Below are 19,975 nucleotides of genomic sequence, written 5' to 3' on the forward strand. Positions count from 1 at the left end.
TACCTCTGAGGAAGTACAGTTCCCGCTCAGCCCAGTCAAAACTGTTCGCTGCTCTGGCACCCCAATGGTGGAACAAACTCCCTCATGACGCCAGGTCAGCGGAGTCAATCACCACCTTCCGGAGACACCTGAAACCCCACCTCTTTAAGGAATACCTAGGATAGGATAAAGTAATCCTTCTAACCCCCCCCCCCCCTTAAAAGAGTTAGATGCACTATTGTAAAGTGGTTGTTCCACTGGATATCATAAGGTGAATGCACCAATTTGTAAGTCGCTCTGGATAAGAGCGTCTGCTAAATGACTTAAATGTAAAAAATTGAATGGTAATGTAGTGGTAACGTAGAGGTAATGGGAAACGTAGAGGTAATATAGTATTGAGTCTGCAGTGCTACCCACCAGGCTGTCGACCCCTCCCAGGGTATGATTGGTGTTGTACAGGGAGTATGTCAGCTGGTACACCCCATCGTTGGTCTCGCTGTTGCCATAGAAACCCACTCCCACCGCAGCGCTGCACAGAGCGAGAGACAGGAAGGAAGGCGCAGGTTAGCTTTTGTTTGATAAATGAGTATAGTACAAAGTATAAAACACAGTACCGACGACTGATCCAATGAATTACTGATCTTCCTTTAAAGGAGGGTGTATGAATTACTGATCTTCCATTAAAGGAGGGTGTATGAATTACTGATCTTCCTTTAAAGGAGGGTGTATGAATTACTGATCTTCCTTTAAAGGAGGGTGTATGAATTACTGATCTTCCATTAAAGGAGGGTGTATGAATTACTGATCTTCCATTAAAGGAGGGTGTATGAATTACTGATCTTCCTTTAAAGGAGGGTGTATGAATTACTGATTTTCCATTAAAGGAGGGTGGTTTAATTACTGACTTACTTAAAAAAAAAGTATTTATCCACAATAATAACCTGTTATCTACTACCCTCTCATGACCTTCGGTCGATCGCAGGGTGAGAGTTGAATTACAACCCCTGACCTTTTGTCACTCCCAGGGTGAGAGTTGACTGCAATCTCTGAAATGGCAGCATGAAAGCTTGAGCATCGTTGCACATCCCCACCTTGAGGGCATCGTGCAGGCTGGAAGAATATGTTAGGTTGGTTGATGATTGAGAAAATCTTTGTGGGAACCGCCATTCTTCTGTTTATTCAGTATAAAAACTTGAACAAGTAGGCCGCCGTTTTAGAGGCTGTCTTCTTGGCCGCAGTGACAAAAATCGTATGTTTTAAAGCAAATTTCCTGTAATTCTACACATTTTGCCAAGGCTTATGCTATCTCAATGGCTCAAACATTATAACAAAATCAATGGAGGTCCATAACATTCTAGGAATTTTGGATTCTCTAGATACAGTACCAGTCAAAAGTTTGGACACCTATTCATTCAAGGGTTTTTCTTTATTATTACTATTTTCTACATTGTAGAATAATATTGAAGACATCAAGCTATGAAATAACACATAAGGAATCATGCACTAATCAAAAAAAGTCTTAAATAAATCGAAATATAGTTTATATTCTTCAAAGTAGCCACCCTTTTCCTTGATGACAGCTTTGCACACATAGCATTCTCTCAACCAGATTCAACTGGAATTATTTTTCAACAATCTTGAAGGAGTTCCCACAAATGCTGAGGACTTGTTGGCTGCTTTTCCTTCACTCTGCGTTCCAACTCATCCCAAATCATCTCAATTGGGTTGAGGTTGGGTGATGTTGGAGGCCAGGTCATCTGATGCAGCACTCCATCACTCTCCTTCTTGGTCAAATAGCCCTTGCACAGCCTGTTGAAAAACATGATAGTCCCACTATGCCCAGAACCAGATAGGATGGCGTATCGCTGCAGAATGCTGTGGTAGCCATGCTGGTTTAGTGTGCCTTGAATTGTAAATAAATCACTGACAGTGTTACCAGCAAAGCACCACCACACCTCCTACTCTAGGCTTCATGGTGGGAACCACACAACTGGAGATCATGCATTCACCTACTCTGTGTCTCACAAAGACATAGCGGTTGAAACCAAAAATCTCAAATTAGGACTCATCAGACCAAAGGACAGATTTCCACTGGTCTAATGTCCATTGCTTGTGTTTCTTGGCCCAAACAAGTCTCTTTTTATTATTGGTGTCCTTTAGTAGTGGTTTCTTTGTAGCAATTTGACCATGAAGGCCTGATTCACAGTCTCCTCTGAACAGTTGATGTTGAGATGTGTCTGTTACTTATTATACACTTAATACTTATTGTTATTCCAGATCCCAAAATGAGCAGCAGCTGCTGAAAAAATGAGCTCCTACAAATATTGAAATTTACATGGTTTTTAGAGTGAAATACATTGGAAAAAAGCAAACGAAAACTGCAAGACTGAACTGGAGACAAAACAAGCAACAAAGATAGTTACTTTTTCCAAAGCCTACTTTTCATAAAATTGTACAGTTATCTTAGCTAGCTGAATTGTTTACTAGTTGCTATGGACTCTCCTGGAAGAAGCTAGCTAGCTAACAAAGAATATCTAGTTAACAGAAGAAGAAAGACACATTAAGGACAGAAGAAAAAGGACATCAAAGTGAAACAGTCCTCTAAAGACACAAGAGACAATAGTACAAGAAACGCTTCTATTGCGTTTATATTCTATTTCTATAGTTTCTTCAAGGTTTCCAAGATGGCGTAGCAGTCAGACGTCCTTTGTCCTCGTCTTGTCCTGAGTATATATATATGTTTTGTATCGTTTTGTCTTTGCATATCTTTTTATATATTTTTTCTAAAAACTCAACTTCAAAACACTCTCCTGCAACCCGCCTCACCAAATGTGGTGAGAATCTGTTTTTTCCCCAAAAGTATTATTCACCTCGTATTCGAAATCGACAACAAAATCTTGCCAGAAGTTAGCCAGCTCACGTTAGTATTCAGCTAACCACGGCTAGCGGTCATCAGCTATCCTTTAGCTCGGAAAGCTATCGCCAGTTTAGTACAACGCGACTCAGACCAGAGCATACCGGACCTATTTTCTCTCCATATCCCCAGATTTCTACAGCAAGCTCTGGACATTTACACCTGGATCTGGCAGCTAACTAGCTGCTATCCGAGTGACTATGGGCTAACGTCGATTCCGGAGCAAACACCAATTATCCTGGAGCTAGCCAGCTGAAGAGTTCCATTAGCCACTCCTGGGCTACAATCACCTATCCGGACCCGTTTTACTGCCAATGCGGAGCCCCACCGGGCCTTCACGACTGGAATACCGACGTTACCTGCCCGAGGGAGTTATTCAACTGGCCCCTCCATCGCGACGTAACCTGAGCGCCCATCTGCTAACTGCGGCCCGCTAATCGTTAGCTGTCTTGAGCATATCGGCTGCTATCTGAACAGGTCTATCGAACAATCTTCTTGGGCCACTATAACTATATTGACAATTGGATTGGTTCCCTCTACCACACGGAACCCCACTAACCTACCGACGGAAACGCACGGGGTGGCTAAAAACAGACCTCCATCTTCTGCTAGCTTGCTACCCATGGCTCGGCTATCTGACTGAATCACCGTGACCCCAACCAACCTCACTACTTACTGGACCCTTATGATTACTCGGCTAAGCATGCCTCTCCTTAATGTCAATATGCCTTGTCCATTGCTGTTCTGGTTAGTGTTTATTAGCTTATTTCACTTTAGAGCTTCTAGCGCTGCTCATTATACCTTATCCAACCCTTCAGTTCCACCACCCACACATGCGATGACATCACCTGGTTTCAATGATGTTTCTAGAGACAATATCTCTTTCATCATCACTCAATGCCTAGGTTTACCTCCACTGTATTCACATCCTACCCATACCTTTGTCTGTACACTATACCTTGAATCTATTTTATCGCCCCCAGAAACCTGCTCCTTTTACTCTTTGTCCCGGACGTCCTAGACGTCCAATTCTCATGGCTTTTAGCCGTACCCTTATCCTACTCCTCTTCTGTTCCTCTGGCAATTTAGAGGTGAATCCAGGCCCTGCAGTGCCTAGCTCCACTCCTATTCCCCAGGTGCGCTCTTTTGATTACTTCTATAACCGTAAAAGCCTTGGTTTCATGCATGTTAACATTAGAAGCCTCCTCCCTAAGTTTGTTTTATTCACTGCTTTAGCACACTCTGCCAACCCGGATGTCTTAGCCGTGTCTGAATCCTGGCTTAGGAAGACCACCAATAATTCTGAAACCTCCATCCCTAACTACAACAGTTTCAGACAAGATAGAACGGCCAAAGGGGGCAGTGTTGCAATCTACTGCAGAGATAGCCGGCAGAGTTCTGTCCTACTATCCAGATCTGTACCCAAACAATTTGAACTTCTACTTTGAAAAATCCACCTCTAAAAACAAGTTTCACTGTTGCCGCCTGCTATAGACCACCATCTGCCCCCAGCTGTGATCTGGATACCATATGTGAACTGATTGCCCCCATCCATCTTCAGAGCTCGTGCTGCTAGGTGACCTAAACTGTGACATGCGTAACACCCCGGCCATCCTACAATCTAAGCTTGATGCCCTCAATCTCACACAAATTATCAAGGAACCTACCGGGTACAACCCCAAAGCCGTAAACACGGGCACCCTCATAGATATCATCCGAACCAACTTGCCCTCTAAATACACCTCTGCTGTTTTCAACCAAGATCTCAGCGATCACTGCCTGAATCCGTAATGGGTCAGCAGTCAAACGACCTCCACTCATCACTGTCAAACGCTCCCTGAAACACTTCAACGAGCAGGCCTTTCTAATTGACCTGGCCCGGGTATCCTGGAAGGATATCGACCTCATCCCGTCAGTAGAGGATGCCTGGTAATTTTTTTTAAAATACCTTCCTCACCATCTTAAATAAGCATGCCCCATTCAAGAAATGTAGAACCAGGAACATATATAGCCCTTGGTTCTCTCCAGACCTGACTGCCCTTAACCAACACAAAAACATCCTGTGGCGTTCAGCATTAGCATCGAACAGCCCCCGTGGAATGCAACTTTTTAGGGAAGTTAGAAACCAATATACACAGGCAGTTAGAGAAGCCAAGGCTATCTTTTTCAAGCAGAAATTTGCTTCCTGCAACACAAACGCAAAAGAGTTCTGGGACATTGTAAAGTCAATGGAGAATAAGAGCACCTCCTCCCAGCTGCCCACTGCACTGAGGATAGGAAACTCTGTCACCACCGATAAATCCACTATAATTGAGAATTTTAATAAGCATTGTTCTACGGGTGGCCATGCTTTCCCCCTGGCCACCCCTACCCCGGTCAACAGCCCTGCACCCCCCACAGCAACTCACCCAAGCCTTCCCCATTTCTCCTTCTCCCAAATCCAGTCAGCTGATGTTCTGAAAGAGCTGCAAAATCTGGACCCCCACAAATCAGCCGGGCTAGACAATCTGGACCCTTTCTTTCTAAAATTATCTGCAGAAATTGTTGCAACCCCTATTACTAGCCTGTTCAACCTCTTTCATGTCGTCTGAGATTTCCAAAGATTGGAAAGCAGCTGCGGTCATCCCCCTCTTCAGTTTTACGAGGGTATGTTTGGCAGCATGAGTGAAGGATGCTGTGTTGTGAAATAGGAAGCCAATTCTAGATTTAACTTTGGATTGGATATGTTTTATGTAAGTCTGGAAGGAGAGTTTACAGTCTAGCCAGACACCTAGGTATTTGTAGTTGTCCACATATTCTAAGTCAGAATCGTCCAGAGTAGTGATGCTGGACGGGCGGGCAGGTGCATGCAGCGAGCGGTTGAAGAGCATACATTTAGTTTTACTTGTATTTAAGAGCAGTTGGAGGCCACGGAAGGAGAGTTCTCATCTGGAGGGTTGTTAACACAGTGTCCAAAGAAGGGCCAGAAGTATACAGAATGGTGTCATCTGCGTAGAGGTGGATCAGAGACTCACCAGTAGCAAGAGCAACATTATTGAGTGAGACATGTATATCAACGAATTGGCGAGGGCACTAGAACAGTCTGCAGCACCCAGCCTCACCCTACTAGAATCTGAATAAAAATGTCTACTGATGACCTGGTGCATCTGTCCCCAACCAAGGAGGGCCGACAGCAGCACCTACATCTTCTGCACAGATTCTGTCAGACCTGGGCCCTGACAGTAACAAAAATAATGGTGTTCCAAATAAGGTCCACTTGAAAGGACCACAAATACAAACTCCATCCAGACACCCTTGCTCTATAGCACACAAAACTATACATTCTGTAGCTTGGCCTAAACATCAGCACCACAGGTAACTTCCACAAAGCTGTGAACGATCTGAGAGACAACGCAAGGGCCTTCAATGCCATCAAAATAACATAACATTCGACATACCAGTAAGGATCTGGCTAAAAATACTTGAATCAGTTAGAGAACCCATTGCCCTTTATGTTTGTGAGGTCTGGGGTCCACTCACCAACCAATACCTCACAAAATGGGAAAAACACCAAATTGAGACTGCAGAATTGTTTATTTTTTAAAAATATTTTATGTTTATTTATTTTCCCTTTTGTACTTTAACTATTTGCACATAATTTGACATTTGAAATGTATTTAGAGACAGGGTGTTAGAGAGGGAGAAAAGGGGTTGAGAGAGAAAGGGGATGGAGTGAGAGCGAGAGGGGTATGGAGAAAGAGAGCGAGAGGGGTATGGAGAGAGAAAGGGGATGAGAGAGAGGGGATAGAGAGACAGGGGGATGAAGAGCGAGGAAGAAAGGGGTTGAGAAAGAAAGTGGGGATGAGAGAGAGGACGGAGAGAAAGGGAATGGAGAGAAAGGGAATGGAGAGAAAGCGAGAAGGGGATGGAGAGCGAGAGAGCGTGGGGTGGAGAGAGGGAGGGTGTGTGGAGAGAGAGGAGACAGAATATGCATCTCACCATGAATCAAGTATTGATGATGCATTACATCATGTCTGTGGGGCGTCTTTACACACCAAAACATTAGCCCGGTATCAAGAACACACCGTCGGGAATCTGCCTCCTTTCATGTTCCTGTATTTAAACAAGTTCTATGAAGTTAGAAACAGAGGGTGCATCCCAAATGGCACCTTATTGGATTTAGAGCACTACTTTGTTTACTGTAAAGAGTGCCATTTAGGACGCACACAGAGAAACCTCAAAACATCCAGGAAAGAAATAAGTACAGTCTAGCAGATTAAAGCAGCTAGAGGAAATAGGTCTATCTTTTGAAGCGCTGTATCTGAAATATCTCTGAATCATTGTCATTAACAGGAGGATGGTAGGGGCCTGGAGAGAGAGAAGAGGGATGGAGGGAGAGAGAGTTAGTAAACTCAGCAAAAAGAGAAATGGGCCTTTTTCAGGACCCTGTCTTTCAAAGATAATTCATAAAAATCCAAATAACTTCATAGATCTTCATTGTAAAGGGTTTAAACACTGTTTCCCATGCTTCAATGAACCAATGAACCAATTAATGAACATGCACCTGTGGAACGGTCGTTAAGACAAACAGCTTACAGGCGGTAGGCAATTAAGGTCACAGTTATGAAAACTTAGGGCCTTAGAGGCCTTTCTACTGACTCTGAAATACACCAAAAGAAAGACGCGCAGGGACCCTGCTCATCTGCTTGCATGTGCCTTAGGCATGCTGCAAGGAGGCATGAGGACTGCAGATGTGGTCAGGGCAATAAATTGCAATGTCCGTACTGTGAGACGCCTAAGGCAGAGCTACAGGGAGACAGGACAGACAGCTGATCGTCCTCGCAGTGGTAGACCACGTGTAACACCTGCACAGGATCGGTACATCTGAAAATCACACCTGCGGGACAGGTACAGGATGGCAACAACAACTGCCTGAGTTACACCAGGAACACACAATCCCTCCATCAGTGCTCAGACTGTCCACAATAGGTTGAGAGGCTGGACTGAGGGCTTGTAGGCCTGTTGTAAGGCAGGTCCTCACCAGACATTACCGGCAACAACGTCGCCTATGGGCACAAACCCACCGTCGCTGGACCAGACAGGACTGGCAAAAGTGCTCTTCTCTGACGAGTCGCGGTTTTGTCTCACCAGGGGTGATGGTCGGATTTGCGTTTATCATCTAAGGAATGAGCGTTACACCGAGGCCTGTGCTCAGGAGCGGGACCGATTTGGAGGTGGAGGGTCCGTCATGGTCTGGGGTGGTGTGTCACAGCATCATCGGACTGAGCTTGTCGTCATTGCAGGCAATCTCAATGCTGTGCGTTACAGGGAAGACATCCTCCTACCTCATGTGGTACCCTTACTGCAGGCTCATCCTGACATGACCCTCCAGCATGACAATGCCACCAGCCATACTGCTCGTTCTGTGCCTGATTTCCTGCAAGTGAGGAATGTCAGTGTTCTGCCATCGCCAGCGAAGAGCCCAGATCTCAATCCCATTGAGAACGTCTGGGACCTGTTGAATTGGAGGGTGAGGGCTAGGGCCATTCCCCCCAGAACTGTCCAGGAACTTGCAGGAGCCTTGGTGGAAGAGTGGGGTAACATCTCACAGCAAGACCTGGCAAATCTGGTGCAGTCCATGAGGAGGAGATGCACTGCAGTACTTAATGCAACTGGTGGCCACACCAGACACTGACCGTTACTTTTGATTTTGACCCCCCCTTTGTTCAGGGACACATTAATCAAATTCTGTTAGTCACATGTCTGTGGAACGTGTTCAATTTGTCAGTTGTTCATACAAATATTTACACATGTTAAGTTTGCTGAAAATAAACGCAGTTGACAGTGAGAGGACGTTTCCTTTTTTGCTGAGTTTAGAACTCCTCTTAACTCAGATAAATATCTGGTGGCCATCAGACAGACTAGATTGTCTCATGCGCCATTCAAACTGATCTAGGACCAGGTCCCTTCCGTCCGTCAAATCATATTCATTGTGATCTAAAGGGCAAACTGATTCTAAATCCGCACTCCTACTCCGAGACTCTTGATACATACGGCCCCTGGCCTAATTTGACTGAGTATGTGCATAGAAAACGTCTGTGGTCCTGTCATGTCCATGACGCACAAACTGGAAAAGAGGATGATAGAGAGGACATTCAGAGAGAGAATCAGAATTCCATCTCCAACTTCTACACATGCATTTCTCTTTGTGTGTGTGTGTGTGTGTGCTTCCGTGCTTGCACGGGTGTATACAAGTACTCTTTAACTTTGATTAGATCACAGTGACGCATGTTCTCTATGGCAGGGTCTAGAGGGATAGAGATTTAACATTTACCATTGTAGCACACATGATATGCCAGCCAGATAGCCAGACAATAACTCATTGGTATTATGTATGCACACACTTCCCCTGGGGTCCTGAGACGGATCACTTCCCCTGGGGTCGGATCGCTTCCCCTGGGGGTCCTGGGTCGATTCACTTCCCCTGGGGGTCCGATTCTCTTCCCCTGGGGGTCCGATTCACTTCCCCTGGGGGTCCGATTCTCTTCCCCTGGGGGTCCGATCACTTCCCCTGGGGGTCCGATCACTTCCCCTGGGGGTCCGATCACTTCCCCTGGGGGTCCGATCACTTCCCCTGGGGGTCCGATCACTTCCCCTGGGGGTCCTAAGACAGATTACCTCCCCTGGGGTCCTAAGACAGACAACTCCAACACAATAAAGTACATTTTGAGTTCATATCTGACTACACAGCAAATGCATACCAGATCTTACAACGCCTGAAAATGTATTTAACATATCAGCTAACCACATATGATACAGCCATCGAATGCCTGACTGGACAGTCAATGATGTGGCATGCAACCATTGGTTGATGCGAAGCCTGCACATCGAGTCGGGCAACAACTTGACCATTGAGGCGTACTATCCTCAATGATGGCTACCATACCACAACTCAGTTGATGTAGCCAAAACACACCCATAAAAGTCTTATCCAAAAATAAATAATATTTGCCCATAAAAGCTGTTCCAAAAATAATTATTTATGTTCAGGGAATTAACAAAACAAACTATTTTAAAAAGCTGTAGGCTGAAAATATATCCCCTGAAATAGAGTGAAAACCACATAAAAAGGCTTTTAATCTTTTATCTCTGACAGATGGACATGAATAGGAAAACAATTGTCTAGTTGAATCAGCATCCTTCCATGTTGGCAAAGTGGAACTGTAATAGAACTGTCTGGAAGAGCTCATAAAAGTGACATGAGTTAGGACACTATCATTTGTCTCCCTCTCGCTCCTCACACAGCCTTCATGCAGGTTACATGGGGTTAATTGGTCAGCGTCTGTGTGCTAATGATGGGAGGCAGAACCCAGGACTAGACAGCCAGCTTCTACATGCGACGTCACGGACGACAATAACAGTACACCACAACAGATCAGAAGCTAGCATGCAACAGCATCACAAGGAGATGAAAAATAGGGGGAGAGAGAGTAATGCTCTAATAGCCTATCTCCGAGGTCTAGTTAGCAGTTATGTCATTAACATCAACTGTATGCTACCATCACAATAAAAGCTGAATAAGATAAATACCACTTCCAGTCACAAAATGAATGTGAAAATGTAAAGCTAGTCTGACACAATATGTCAAAGTAATGGGATTAGTATCTACAGTTGAAGTCGGAAGTTTACATACACTTAAATTGGAGTCTGTTAGGACATCTACTTTGTGCATGAAACAAGTAATCTGTAAACAATTGTTTAACAGACAGATTATTTCACTGTATCACAACTCCAGTGGGTCAGAAGTTTACATACGCTAAGTTGACTGTGCCTTTAAGCAGCTTGGAAAATTCCAGAAGATGTCATGGCTTTAGAAGCTTCTGATTGACTCAAATTATGTCAATTAGCCTATTGGAGGTGTACCTGTGGATGTATTTCAAGGCCTACCTTCAAACCCAGTGCCTCTTTGCTTGACATCATGGGAAAATCAAAATAAATCAGCCAAGACCTCAGAAAAAAAAATTGTAGACCTCCACAAGTCTGGTTAATCCTTGAGAGCAATTTCCAAACGCCTGAAGGTACCACGTTCATCTGTACAAACAATAGTACGCAAGTATAAACACCATGGGACCACGCAGCCATCATACCGCTCAAGAAGGAGACGCGTTCTGTCTCCTAGAGATTAACGTACTTTGGTGCGAAAGGTGCAAATCAATCCCAGAACAGCAAAGGATCTTGTGAAGATGCTGGAGGAAACAGGTACAAAAGTATCTATATCCACAGCAAAACAAGTCCTATATCGACATAACCTGAGAGGCTGCTCAGCAAGGAAGAAGCCACTGCTCGAAAACCGCCATAAAAAAGCCAGACTACGGTTTGCAACTGCACATGGGGACAAAGATCATACTTTTTGGAGAAATGTCCCCTGGTCTGATGAAACAAAAATAGAACTGTTTGGCCATTGTTATGTTTGAAGGAAAAAGGGGGAGGCTTGCAAGCCGAAGAACACCATCCCAACCGTGAAGCACGGGGGTGGCAGCATCATGTTGTGGGAGTGCTTTGCTCCAGGAGGGACTGGTGCACTTCACAAAATAGACGCCATCATGAGGGAGGAAAATTATATGGATGTATTGAAGCAACATCTCAAGACATCAGTCAGGAAGTTAAAGCTTGGTCGCAAATGCATCTTCCAAATGGACAATGACCCAAAGCATACTTCCAAAGTTGTGGCAAAATGGCTTAAGGACAACAAAGTCAAGGTATTGGCGTGGCCATCACAAAGCCCTGATGTCTGGAATTGTGAAAAACTGAGTTTAAATGTATTTGGCTAAGGTGTATGTAAACTTCAACTGTATCTGCCACCACTACAGTTTCAAAACAAAAGGAGCACCAATGAGTCTCTCTAAAGACAGATACATCTAAAGACATACATCTCATTTCACACATTGAAGGAGACAGCTGTGTAGCACATCTCCACAACCCAGGATCTGGCCACTGTAATAACATTACAAAAGACTACATCCATCGACAGCATAGCCAGGCTGAACGGAGGCGGTCCATAACCCGGAAATTCCACAATAAATATCACATTATACTAGCTGCTAGGAGACTGAATTAGTACAACAGATGGCTCAGTTGCTGTTTGGGACGCACACTTTTCTGTCTCATTTGGGAAGAAATGCTCAGCGAATCAGAGAGGAGGATGACGTCTCAAAGCATCCTCATCTGAGAGGAAAAAAACACCCTCATGTGTAATACATTTAAGCAGATGATATTATTAAAAAGACTAACTGAAGTCAAATTTCCTTTCGTGGAGGTCAGAAAAGGTTGTCATGTCTTCATTGATATCGGTTGTGACAGTCTTTGATGTTGAAAAGGAGAACATAATAAGTCTGTTACAAATCCCTTTGGCCCGACAGTCTAGGGGGGGGATGGTAACGAGACCCGTAACATAACTCATGCAAAGAGTAACAGTGACAAAGTAACGGTGAGAACGAAATAACACAGACAACTTAATTACCATCAAACACTCAGGGTTTATTTCTAAACACACGGTAAAGGAGGGGAGCAGGAAAAGGGGCTGAGCTGGACCCAAGGAAAGAAAGAATAATCCAAAAACACCCCTAAGCTAGACTAGCCTATTTCAACAACAGCTAACTAACTAAAAATACAGTGGGTGGTCCGCCCAGTTCTAACTAGTGTATTTAACAAAGTTTACCTACGGGTAGTGTATGCCCATGGGCAACCTGTCTGGTTACCCCCTTTTCCCACCATCAAACAAACACCATAACCAAAAACAATACTCACAGGTGGGGACAAAGTGACATGTATCCTCAACCACACACGAGATCTACAGACATATGGCATTACAGAGATATTGCTCTAGAGAAACCAACTGACAGGGTTTTTAAACCAAGGGAAAGGGACTGTGATTGGGTAGGAGAAAAGGAGCAGGTGTCTTCTGATTAGCGACTGATTGATGACTGATTGGGGAATGATGATGGTCACCTGTGAGTAGGGGAGAAGGAGAGAAAAGAAACACACAGGATACACACAGAATACTTGTATCCGTAACAGTCTTCTTATGAACAAAACCAAAATATTCAGCCTTTTGGGTAAAAATGATTCCTTTGGGACAACACTGTTGGGACTCAAGAATTTAAAGGCACTTATCCAACCTTGTGCAGGCCAGGGGTGATGGCTTTCATGCACCTCCCAAAATAATTCCACTTCATAAATTGTTAAAACGAGTGGCAGTAGTACAGTTGACCCACTCTCCATTTCAGCCACAGGCTTAAATAATGTAGTCAAACTTAATGAACATTTAAGTGTGTTTTAACTCAGTCTTCTGACCAAAGTACAGTTGAGACACAGCTGGATATCTGAGCAGAGAGAAAACACTGACTAAATGTGGCTGACAAGACACTTAATCATGTACAATTAGGGTATAACTAACTGTTAGGGTATAACTGTTCAGCCTTAGGTGGTGTCAGTGTGGTTCAAATATAGTGTAACAATATACCCCTTTGACTCAAGGAGATTCATTATTGTGCCGGTGTCTATGCAACCGCCTACAGCAGTGAACTAAAAGGGTTAAGTAATGGCTTAAGTAATGCTTACTTAGGAGCCCCTAACCAACATTGCAGTTTAAAAAAAATATGAGTAAGAATAAGAAATAAAAGTAACAAGTAATTAAAGAGCAGCAGTAAAATAACAATATCGAGACTATACACAGGGGGGTACCGGTACAGAGTCCATGTGCGGGGGCACCGGTTAGTTGAGGTAATATGTACATGTAGGTAGAGTTATTAAAGTGACTATGCATAGATGATAACAACAGAGAGTAGCAGTGGTGTAAAAGAGGGGGGTCAATGCATAGTCTGGGTAGCCATTTGATTAGACGTTCAGGAGTCTTATTGCTTGGGGGTAGAAGCTGTTTAGAAGCCTCTTGGACCTAGACTTGGCACTCCGGTACCGCTTGCCGTGCGGTTGCAGAGAGAACAGTCTATGACTAGAGTGGCTGGAGTCTATGACAACTTTTAGGGCCTTCCTCTGACACCGCCTGGTATAGAGATCCTGGATGGCAGGAAGCTTGGCCCCAGTGATGTACTGGGCCGTACGCACTACCCTCTGTAGTGCCTTGCGGTCGGAGGCCGAGCAGTCGCCATACCAGGCAGTGAAGCAACCAGTCAGGATGCTCTCGATGGTGCAGCTGTAGAACCTTTTGAGGATCTGAGGACCCATGCCAAATTTTTCCAGTCTCCTGAGGGGGAATATATTTTGTCATGCCCTCTTCACGACTGTCTTGGTGTGCTTGGACCATGTTAGTTTGTTGGTGATGTGGACACCAAGGAACTTGAAGCACTCAACCTGCTCCACTACAGCCCAATTGATGAGAATGGGGGCATGCTCGGTCCTCTGTAGCTGCAACTAAGTAAACTTCCAATTATCCTCCAATATCCCACCAGCTAAAACCTACCCTCATCCCAAGTTGCGTTGTCGTCCCAGTGACTGGTCGACCATCCCTGTACACATGGATCCTAGGGCCTTTAAAAAGGCCATCTTTAAAAAAAAACACATGGCGACACCTACAGTAATGTCTCTGTTGGTAAACAGCGATCCCACTACTGCACTTAACCCTACAACGAGGAGGATGGCAGACGTGTGTGTGTGATGGCTGACGAGAGGGAATGCCAGTGGCCAGCATAACTCAATAAGAGCAGAGCACTGGGTTGAGATGATGACTGTCACAAGATGAAGGACACAAGTTCCCACTCCTCCAAATAGATTCAATTAGGGCACTTTGTGTGGACGACCATCTCGGCTGAATCCCAAATGACACCCTATTCCCTACATAATGCACTACTTTTGACCAGAGCCCTATAAATCCCAGTCAAAAGTAGTGTTCTAAATAGGGAATAGGGTGCCATTTGGGACACCTTACCAGTACAGATCAAATGATGTAACACACAATGCCAAGGGATTCCCCGCAGGCCCTATTGGCTGACAAATTCTATTAGATGATTAATGTCTGTCAAGTTTTACCACAAAAAAAACAGCTTTCCTTTTAAGTAAATTTGAGTTTGGCTCCTTTGATCAAAGGGTATTCACTCAGCTAATGTCATTTTAATAACTTTTCTTGATATATAATAACATCAATTAATGATGAGAGGAAACAAAAGGGGTAAACAGCACAGTTGTGAAGTTTACTTTCATTCAAGAGCTATCTCGAGAAACACCAAGAAGGCAAAAATTAAGGTGACTTCTTTCTTGTCTTTTACTAAACATTTGGAGTGCTGCGGCCGCCTACTGTAATTATGCCTGTGGAGATCAGGACTATGAGCCAGCGTCCTAGTCCCAGAAAGAGACATGAGGACTATGAGCCAGCGTCCTAGTCCCAGAAAGAGACATGAGGACTATGAGCCAGCGTCCTAGTCCCAGAAAGAGACATGAGGACTATGAGCCAGCGTCCTAGTCCCAGAAAGAGACATGAGGACTATGAGCCAGCGTCCTAGTCCCAGAAAGAGACATGAGGACTATGAGCCAGCGTCCTAGTCCCAGAAAGAGACATGAGGACTATGAGCCAGCGTCCTAGTCCCAGAAAGAGACATGAGGACTATGAGCCAGCGTCCTAGTCCCAGAAAGAGACATGAGGACTATGAGCCAGCGTCCTAGTCCCAGAAAGAGACATGAGGACTATGAGCCAGCGTCCTAGTCCCAGAAAGAGACATGAGGACTATGAGCCAGCGTCCTAGTCCCAGAAAGAGACATGAGGACTATGAGCCAGCGCCCTAGTCCCAGAAAGAGACATGAGGACTATGAGCCAGCGTCCTAGTCCCAGAAAGAGACATGAGGACTATGAGCCAGCACCCTAGTCCCAGAAAGAGACATGAGGACTATGAGCCAGCGTCCTAGTCCCAGAAAGAGACATGAGGACTATGAGCCAGCACCCTAGTCCCAGAACAGACATGAGGACTATGAGCCAGCGCCCTAGTCCCAGAACAGAGAGAGGAGACTGTAAACACACAGTAGGTTAGTAATTGTTCCTCACCAGCTGAGGAGTCCGGCGGTGACGGCAGACCAGGTGACACAGCAGGAGTTGGGGCTCTTGCTCTCCTCCTCATCTTTCCGACAGCAGCACAGGCAGCTCAGGTAGATGGCCAGGCAGAGCAGGTTCAGGCCCAGCCCTGCAGCCACCATACAGGCCAGGAAGATGAATGACTACAGGGAGAGATGGAGAGAGAGCGATGGAGATAGGGGGATATGGAGAGAGGGGGAGATGGAGAGAGAGTATCAGTTGTATCCATCCTAGAGGGGTAGCTCAATCATTTCCAGACCCAGGGACACATACCAGCCTGTGGTGACCTAAATGCCAGAACTGGACAGGAACCCAACATTCTCAGCACAAAGGGGGACAAACGCCTACCCGGAGGTGACAACATTCCCTCCCAAATATGCCCCCCTACACACAACTCCGACAAAACAACAAACAGCTCCTGCAGTTCTGTCGCACACTGGGTCTGTACATTGCATTACATGTAATGGATTACAAAAAATAATAATCGGTAACTGTAATCTGTTACGTTACCAGCAAAAATATTGTAATCAGATTACAGATACTTTTGAAAAACTATAATGATTACTTCGTGGATTACTTTTAATTCAGAAAGGATGTTTGCGGAAAATACATCTTTGACACTACTCTGTTTTCTCAATGACATTCAAATCGGCTTATCATGAGATACTCTACCTCAGGCGGGCAAAACCTCAAGACTTCCTTAGATTTCATGCACCAGCTGCTGTTTACAAATATACACAGACCACACCCCCTTGTTTTACCAGAGGCAGCAGATCTATCCTGCCAAAAAAAGCGTAAAACCCGCCAGCTGTATGTTATTCATGCCGTCGTTCAGCCACGACTCGGTGAAACTTAAGAGATTACAGTTTTTAATGTCTCGTTGGTAGGATATACGTGCTCAGAGTTCGTCTATTTCATTATCCAATGATTGTACGTTGGCTAATAGGACCGATAGTAAAGGCAGATTACCAACTCGCTGTCGGATCCTTACGTCACCGATATCTCTGTCTCTTTCTCCTGCGAATGATGGGGATGAGGGCCTTGACTGGTGTCTGGAGTAAATCTGTTGCGTCCAACTCGTTAAATATATTTTTTTAATCCAGTAGGGGGTGAGTCATCGCTGTCCTGATTTCTAGAAGCTCTTTTCGGTCATAAGAGACGGTGGCAGAAACATTATGTACAAAATAAGTACCAAATAACGCGAAAAAACATACACAATAGCACAATCTGTTAGGGGACCGTTAAACGGCAGCCATCTCCTCCGGTACCATTATTAACAGCAGACATTGTGAAAACAATGTCCTGAGCAAATGTCTAATTGACTTCCTACCAAGACAGCATATGACAGACCACATATTACATTATAAAATCAATGTCTACAAACAACAAGTGTGCAGTTAAAAAATGTGCAATAAACACGGATTTCTTTCCTCAGGGCCGTGGGGTAAGACAAGGATGCAGCTTGAGCCTCATCCGCTTCAACATGTATATGAATGAATTGGCGAGGGCAATAGAAGTCTGCAACACCCGGCCTCACCCTACTGGACTTGGAAATCAAATGTCTACTCTTTGCTGATGATCTGGTGCTTCTGTCCCCAACCTACAGCAGCACCTAGATCTTCTGCACAGATTCTGTCAGACCTGGGCCCTGACTTTAAATCTCAGTAAGACAAAAACAATGGTGTTACAAAAAAGGTCCAGTTCCCAGGACCACAAATACAAATGTTATCTAGACACTGTTGCCCTAGAGCACACAAATAATAATACCTACCTCGGCCTAAACATCAACACCACAGGTAACTGTGAACGATCCAAGAGGCAAGGCAAGAAGGGGCTTCTATGCTATTGAAAGGAACATAAAAGTCGACATCCCAATTAGGATCTGGCAAAACAACGCTTCAATCAGTTATAGAACCCATACATAGCCCTCTATGGTTGTGAGTGCTGGGGTCCAATCACCAACCAATAATTTACAAAATGGGTTAGGGTTTCTGCATACAGAATTCTGCAAAATTACACTGTGTATAACAAAAAACCCCAAACAATGAATGCAGAGCGGAATTAAGACTATACTTGTGATCAAAGTCCAGAAAAGAGCTGTTAAATTCTACAACCACCTAAAAGGAAGCAATGCCCACACATTCCACCACAAAGCCCTCACCTACAGAGAAATGAACCTCGAAAAAAAGAGTCCCCTCAGCAAGCTGGTTCTGGGGCTCTGTTCACAAACACAAACAGAGCCCACATAGCCCCAGGACAGCAACACAATTAGACCCAACCAAATTATGAGAAAACAGATAACTATTTGACACACTGGAAAGTATCAACCAAAAAAACATAGCATATTGGAATGTACCTCTGACCCTAAACAGAGAGTACACAGTGGCAGAATACCTGAACACTGTGACTACCCAAAATTAAGAAACTCCTTGACTATATACAGACTATTGAGCGAGGCTACCATAGGCAGACCTGGCTCTCAAGAGAAGACAGGTTAGTGTCCACTGCCCACAAAATGAGGTGGAAACCAAACTGGGCTTCTTAACCACCTGACAAATGTATGACCATAGAGACACATATTTCACACAGAATTTGAAAACACCTCAAACATTGATAAACTCCCATATCTGCGAAATACCACAAGGTGCAATCACAGCATCAAGCTTTGTGACCCGCCGCCATGAGAAAACGTCAACCAGTGGAGCACAAACAGCATTGTAAATACAACCTATATTTTTCTGTTTATATATCTTCCTCTACTATTCATATTACAACCAGAGCTGATAATAACACTTAAAGCATGTAGATTTTTTCAACATTTTAAGTGCAATATTTACAGTTAAATTCAAATAGTTTTTGTTGATGATTTGTGTCTTCTCAATTTTGTTTATTTCACTGCTTTGACAATGTAAACACGTTTCCCACGCCAATAAAGCCCAATGAAATTGAATCGAGAGAGCGGGAGCGAGGGAGATGGAGAGAGAGGAGCGAGGGAGGGAGATGGAGAGAGAGGAGCGAGGGAGATGGAGAGAGAGGAGCGAGGGAGATGGAGAGAGAGGAGCGAGGGAGATGGAGAGAGAGGAGCGAGGGAGATGGAGAGAGAGGAGCGAGGGAGACAGAGAGAGAGGAGCGAAGGAGATGAGAGAAGGAGTGAGGGAGATGGAGAGAGACATTTTATATTTAATCTCTTTTAGCATTTTTTCGGTTTGCATACTGATTAGAGGTCGACCGATTATGATTTTTCAACGCCGATACCGATTATTGGAGGACCAAAAAAGCCGATACCGATTAATCGGCCGATTTTTTATGACAATTCCAACAATACTGAATGAACACTTATTGCCTGCTAACCTGGATTTATTTTAGCTAAATATGCAGGTTGAAAAATATATACTTCTGTGTATTGATTTTAAGAAAGGCATTGATGTTTATGGTTAGGTACACATTGGAGCAACGATACGCACCGCATCGATTACATGCAACGCAGGACACGCTAGATAAACTAGTAATGTCATCAACCATGTGTAGTTAACTAGTGATTATGATTGATTGATTGTTTTTTATAAGATAAGTTTAATGCTAGCTAGCAACTTACCTTGGCTTACTGCATTCGCGTAACAGGCAGGCTCCTCGTGGAGTGCAATGTAATCAGGTGGTTAGAGCATTGGACTAGTCACTGCCAGACAGAAAGCCCAGACAGCAAGTGGGATTTGTTACATATTATCCCTGTCTGTCTGTAGCCATCTGTCTGTTTACATACTGTGATGTCACCTGTTCTGTAAAACTATTGAGGGCATTACAGTTAGAGCTGTTCTGAATGTAAGCTCATAACCATAATAAATAATAAACTCAACACCTACAGTAAATATACATACCAGGCTAGTTATCTTAATTCCTCACACCTTTTTGCACCGTGATTAATACCCCCCCCCCCCCCCCAATCCTCCACCTCCATCTGTTGAGGAGTGAGGGAGGGATGCTTGATGCCTCATTTCCCATTTGACGGCTACATGGGTGAGGCAGGG

The 19,975-nt window shown here is 44.4% G+C and overlaps 1 protein-coding gene across 2 annotated transcripts in view; it reads right to left on the reverse strand.

Annotated features, from left to right (window-relative positions):
* LOC139571399 (protein tweety homolog 2-like) overlaps positions 1-19,975 on the reverse strand; it is a 106,292-nt gene that overhangs the window by 61,108 nt on the left and 25,209 nt on the right. For both annotated transcript variants that reach the window (XM_071394229.1, XM_071394230.1), the window contains exons 2-3: positions 15,924-16,093; positions 397-508 (exon numbers count right to left, since the gene is read on the reverse strand). In XM_071394229.1, the coding sequence (XP_071250330.1) occupies positions 397-508; positions 15,924-16,093 (282 nt within the window). The remainder of the gene's footprint in view (positions 1-396; positions 509-15,923; positions 16,094-19,975) is intronic.

The sequence above is a fragment of the Salvelinus alpinus genome, chromosome 3 (genome assembly GCF_045679555.1).
Source record: "Salvelinus alpinus chromosome 3, SLU_Salpinus.1, whole genome shotgun sequence".
Lineage (NCBI taxonomy): Eukaryota > Metazoa > Chordata > Actinopteri > Salmoniformes > Salmonidae > Salvelinus > Salvelinus alpinus.